Source organism: Nicotiana tabacum, chromosome 4 (assembly GCF_000715075.1).
Source record: "Nicotiana tabacum cultivar K326 chromosome 4, ASM71507v2, whole genome shotgun sequence".
NCBI lineage: Eukaryota > Viridiplantae > Streptophyta > Magnoliopsida > Solanales > Solanaceae > Nicotiana > Nicotiana tabacum.
In genome coordinates this window covers 79445644-79451694 of record NC_134083.1, presented here as the reverse complement: position 1 = coordinate 79451694, position 6051 = coordinate 79445644, and the positions used below count along the sequence as shown (strand labels likewise).

General features: G+C 35.3%; 1 protein-coding gene across 1 annotated transcript; it reads left to right on the top strand.

Annotated features, from left to right (window-relative positions):
* The first annotated feature begins 1512 nt into the window (after positions 1-1512).
* On the top strand, positions 1513-5781 carry LOC107822737 (histone-lysine N-methyltransferase, H3 lysine-9 specific SUVH6-like). Its single transcript, XM_016649304.2, has 2 exons — positions 1513-1942; positions 2928-5781. The coding sequence occupies exon 2, from the start codon at positions 2928-2930 to the stop codon at positions 5550-5552; it is 2625 nt and encodes an 874-aa protein (XP_016504790.1). The 5' UTR covers positions 1513-1942; the 3' UTR covers positions 5553-5781.
* Positions 5782-6051: the final 270 nt, after the last annotated feature.

Sequence of the window (6051 nt, the reverse complement as noted above, 5' to 3'; positions counted from 1 at the left end):
ATTTAATACTTTTGAGTTCCTTTTTAAACCTTTGAGTAATTACCAAACTGACTTTTGAGAATTTGGGTATTATATGAAGGACTAATTCAACAAAATTTGTTTTAATTTGAAAAAGTCTCTGGGGCTTACTTCTTACTAAAAAACGCGCCATGAACGCCCGGGCGTACGCTCCGAATGCCCCGGCTTATACCCCAAATTGCGGGGCGTACGCCTCTTGAGACTTTCGTCCCACACCATCGCGCCGGGGCGTTTTTGGTATGCCTCGCCCCCGAAACGCCTTTTAAAACAGAGGACTGTAAATATTCATAATTGGTGCCTATACACTCTTATACAATGTTAATATATTATTTTACACATTATGAGTACATATGTATATATTTGTGTAAGTGTGTATAATAGTGTATAATTTTATATAATGTTGTATAATTGTGTATAAGAGTGTATAATTTTATATAAGAATGTATATACACTGTATCTCATACTCAGTGTATAATTGTGTATAATAAGGTATTTGAGTTGCTTAAGTTAAAAAAATTGCTTAATTTCAGACAACAAATAAACATAATAAATAGAAAAATGAGAGGAAAATAATGAAACAAAAAAGGCAATCTAATTTAGCAATGCAAAAAAATAAAAAGCAAAACAAAATAAGAAAAAAAAGAACATTTGTTGGATGGAGATGGACAAAATTTATAAATTTGCCGAAAAAAGCTTAGTGTTATGCATCTAGGCTATATTTTGTTGGGTTACATAATTGCTTTTTTATTGGCAATGCAGATGAAATGTAGTGAGCTGAGTTGTATTTTTGTACAAATCTCTCATATAAAAAAGCATATGAGGTAGTGAAAGAATTTCATAATTTGGGAATTTTATAAAAGAGAAAATGATATACGGTTGCAAAGGCATATGAGCTGGGCTGAATTAGACACATTGTTGAAAATATTTAGCGTGTAAAATGATTCCCATAATCAGGGGTGTATAAAGGGGATTTGGATACAAGCTACTCCCCGTTCACTTTTACTTGTCCACTATTAACTTTGCATACCCTTTAATAAATAATAAATGAAGTGCGTAATTTATCATGATATTCATATTAATTGATGCATATTTTTAATGGATTTGAGAAAATAATTTGGAATGAGTAATTAATATTGTGAGTATAACAGGAAAAAAAGAAATTGTTTTCTCTTGATATGCTAAAAGTGACAAGTAAAAGTGAAAATCTATTTTTAAAATATTAAAGAAGTAAAAGTGAACTAAGGGAGTATGTATTAAGCCCCTTCTAGAACCGCAAAAGGTGAATAAATGTTAGAGCAGTACCATAATATAGATAGAAAAAAATTCACTCTATCTATTTGCAATTAATGACTATGTTTTGCATATGAACTTTAATCACAAAATCATAATTATGTGTTACGTAATCTCCTTCAGTTATTACTCTTTAAATTAAATTAAATTGTCTGACTTGTTAAACACATTTAACTTATACTTTCCATCTATAAATTGGAGAGAACGGGAAAATATGATGTTACCCACATTGCGCTTGTAAAGCTTGGAGATCAAGTTATTTGGGGAATCCAAGATTTCATAGGAAAGGATTTTGCCAATTCGAATTCAAAAGGGAATATAAAAGAGAAAAAGAACAAAAGGAAAGTGGAAACGATAACTACGCCGACTTCAGAGTTTTACCTAAATTAGAATTAGGATGGTGATTATGGCAACTCTGTATATGACTTCCGTGTCTGCTATGGAAACCTAAGAGACCCAATTTGAATAGGAATCGAATGCCTAGGGTTTTTTACATGTATAAATAGCAGCTTGGTATCGGCATATTGCATACTTTTATTGGTCTTCCTCTCGCAGCAAATAATTTTTGGAGAAGGGTTTTAGGTTTTAAAAGCATTTGGATATTTTGAAGCCAACACTTGAAATCTTACTTCAGGTATGTTATTGCTTTTCTTGATGTTTCCTTTAGTTACCTGACATAATTTTCTTTATCTGTACGGGGCATTAGGCAGTTCAATAATAACGATATGCATATATGTAGGTGTAACTTTTAATTTATGATCCTAGCGTTAACCATTGATTATGTATTTGTGTAATGTAGTGCTTTTCTTTCTATTTGGCTTCAACTCATTTCATCTGTTTTTACGGTAGATGACTTGTTTGGTCGAAACATTATAAGTTAGTTTATCACTTGTTTAAAAAGCTTTCGTTGGATTTTGTCTGAGTCCTCATTCAGGGTGAGGTACTTGAAGAACGCCTTGAAGCACACGGAGGAGGCACTTGTCTCGTGAAGTTTACGCTCCATGCCTTAAGTGTGTTCATTGCCCTACTCGTAGGACCTGTCCAAGGGTGTTCAAGAAAAAACAAAAAAGTCGAATCAAATCAAAAATCAAACCAAACAACATTACGGCCGACAAATCTTTAGTTTGGTTTGGTTTGGTTTGGTTTTCAATTTCAAGATACCGATATATATTTGGTTTGTTTTGTATTTAAGAAAAAAATTAGATCCCACATATTTTAAACATGGATTTCCTCATATGGTCTTCGAACATTCTCATCTTCTTTTGGCTTTTAGTTAGGCCTAAAGGTTTATTTTTTTCACATGCTCTCAGAGCCCAAGTTCATCCACAAATTTCTTTGTTTGCTCGATGTTGGGCCTCCATGTTATTTTGTCCACGCTTAAATATTTAGTCCTAGATAAAAATGGATCTCTTTATAGAGTGTTGGACAATTCTCATCTCATAAGCTATGACACAAATCCATCACTCATTTTCTTCTAATCAAGCCCTTGATCAAATCACTCCTATTGTTCAATCGAAACCTACTATTGTTGTTCAACCTTAATAATGCCTTGTCTTGTTAGATGTATATAAGCATATTCTTCGATTTCTTGTAATGTATTTTGCTTTATCATCGTGTAGATGTCTGTGTTAACGGAAACAAGTCCCTCAATGATGCTTGGGAAGAGATTACATCAGAGCGTTTACGATGAATATCCAAGATGTCCGTCCGCGTTTAAGCGCCTAAAAGTTGATACTACCCGGAATTTTCCTGAAAATTGTGGTCCATTTGTTTCTCAAACGACTGGAAGCGGTATTCAATGCTATGGTGATGCTGAGATCGTCCCGAAGTTTCCATCCACTACAAAGCGTGTAAAAGTTGGTGCTACGCGAAATTTTCCTCAGAATTGTAGCCCGTGCGTTACTCAAATGGATGGAATCGATACTCAATGCTCTGCTGAAGCTGAGATCAAAAGTAGTTCTAGTGTTGCTTTGGAAATGTCTAAGTCGGGCAAGCCTTTAGGAGTTTTTGTGCCAAATAATTTGAGTGGTAACCCTGCAATCCGACCAAAAGATGTGCAAATAGATTTGCCATTAACTCCCTGGAAGGCTAAAAAGGATGATTTGGTTGCAACTGGTGCATCTCTAAAAGAGGTTGATGATTCAAGTAATTTGAGAACCTTATGTGAGCAACTCCCACCTATGAATGGAAATCAACCTTTGAAGATGAAAGAATTTGAAGGTCAAAATGAACCAAGTAATGAAAGAAGCAAGAGAATTCATCACGAAAAAGTATTTGATGATGAATCCAAGACTAGCGTAGATGATGAAATTTGCATTTTATCCCGCTTAGAGTGGAGCTCTTTAAAATCAAGTCTCAAGTCTCGAAGTACTTTTAAGAAGGACGACAAGTGTGAGATCGTGCACACAGAAAAAGTTAAGTGTCTAGAACCGTTAGGCAAGTGCATGATTAATTTTGAACATGCAGTTAATTTTGAGCCATCGCCTAAGACCGTACGTTCTGAGCAACACAACAAACTATACAAAGGTGAGGATTTTGTCTCCAAAGATTGGGATCAAAATGACTTTGTGGTCATGAAGAAGCAAATAGTTCCCAGAGTTTCTCAAAAAGATTTAAGGACTTTTACTTCCTTGTGTGATGTTTATGGTCAAGGATTGTTAACTGAATATGAAGATTTTCAGAAAGCGAACAAAGTTAGAGAGGCTCTGAAACTTTTTGATGACCTGTACACTAAACTTTTGCGAGAAGTTAAAGCAAAGAAATGTGAAAGAAAAAGAAGTATTCATATAGAGGCAGCAATGAGTTTGAAGAATCAGAAAAAGTGGGTAAATTATGGGTGGACTTTTGGACATGTTCCTGGAGTTGAAATTGGAGATCAATTCCGGTTTAGGGCAGAACTTGTTATGGTCGGACTACATCGCCAATTTATTAGAGGTATCGATTATGTGAATATTAACAGAAAAGATGCTGCAATTAGTATTGTGGATTCTGGTCGGTACGCCAACGAGACCATATCTTCTCAAACATTCATTTACGTAGGTCAAGGTGGGAATCCAAATATTTCTGGTACGAGAGTGGAAGATCAAAAGCTTGAAGGGGGTAATCTTGCCTTGAAGAACTCCATGGACTCGGGATATCCGGTGAGGGTTATTCGTAGTCGACAAAGAGTGAAAGATGAAAAGAGTGATATAAGATACATTTACGATGGGCTGTACACTGTGACGAAGTATTGGCAAGAAAGAGGTCCAACTGGAAAATTTGTTTTCAAGTTTGAACTGAAAAGAAATTTTGGCCAGCCTAAACTTACTCGTGAGCTAATGTCACATCCAGCATATTTAGACAAGGTAAACTACTTTCTTCCAAATGTTAACAAGGCAACAAAATCAGTTATGGAGGGGGAGTTTGTTGTGGACTATGATATCTCGCAAGGAAAGGAGAAAATACCAATCCCAGCTGTCAATGCAATAGATGATGAGAGACCCCCACCATTTACTTACATTACCAAAATGCAATGTCCAGATTGGTATTATATTTCTATGCCTCAAGGTTGCAGTTGCACAAGTGGATGCTCGGATTCTGAGCAATGCTCTTGTGCTTCTAAGAATGGAGGTGAGATTCCATTTAACTCAAGAGGGGCTATTATTAGAGCAAAGCCACTTGTTTATGAGTGTGGTCCGTCTTGCAAATGCCCCCCTTCTTGCAAAAACAGAGTTAGCCAACGTGGTCCTCGTTACCATTTGGAGGTTTTCAAGACTGAATCAAGAGGATGGGGTTTGAGGTCACGGGATTATGTATCATCTGGAAGTTTTATATGTGAATATGTTGGGGAGTTGCTTGATGAAAAGGAAGCCGAAAAAAGAACAGATCATGATGAGTACTTGTTTGATGTTAGCAACTATGATGAAGAAATCCCCGAAAGGAATAATAAGTTCGAAGTAGAGTCAAATTGTTCTCAGAGGAAGGATGAAGATGGCTTTACACTTGATGCAGCAAGATATGGGAATGTTGGAAGATTTATCAACCATAGCTGCTCGCCGAACCTTTACGCGCAAAATGTCATGTATGACCATGGTGATAGGAGAGTACCTCACATAATGTTTTTCGCTTCCAAAAGTATTGTTCCATTAGAGGAGCTTACTTATCACTACAACTACCAGATCGATCAAGTTTATGATGCAAATGGCAATCTGAAGAAAAAGAATTGTAGATGTGGTTCTCGTAAGTGTTCGGGGAGAATGTACTAAAAAGACAATTCCTTTATACTTTGATATTTGAAGTATGATTCTATATTTGTGTGCACTTCCATGTCATTGGAACTTATCGATTCCTTGCTATTCTATTTAAGTCTACCATGGGAACGTTGATATTTTGTAACCTGCATTATGCTTAATTTCCTGTGTTATCTGCTATGGAAAATATTGTGACGGCAAGATCCTTGTTTTACACATTTAAAGATGACGATTTTGAGATCAAGATTGTGGGTAAATTAGGTTCGATTGTTATAACAAAACATTATATGTGTTATTATATATTAGCGAAGTAGTGATTACAAACTGACGTGCATTTAGATATAGTTGTCTCAAGTTTTCTTGAAATATCATATATTGATATTACAATTGTTGTAAAATGAGTTTTATTTGTTGTTATTTTGATAAATTGATGATTGTGATTTATTCTTTATGATATATGGAACTTATTAATTAAATTTGAGCTCATTTGAGGTAGATTTGGGTGTTGAACAAT

What these genes read in the sequence shown, in the direction of transcription:
- LOC107822737 (XM_016649304.2), top strand. Translation starts at nt 2,928, where the DNA reads ATGTCTGTGTTAACGGAAACAAGTCCCTCAATGATGCTTGGGAAGAGA.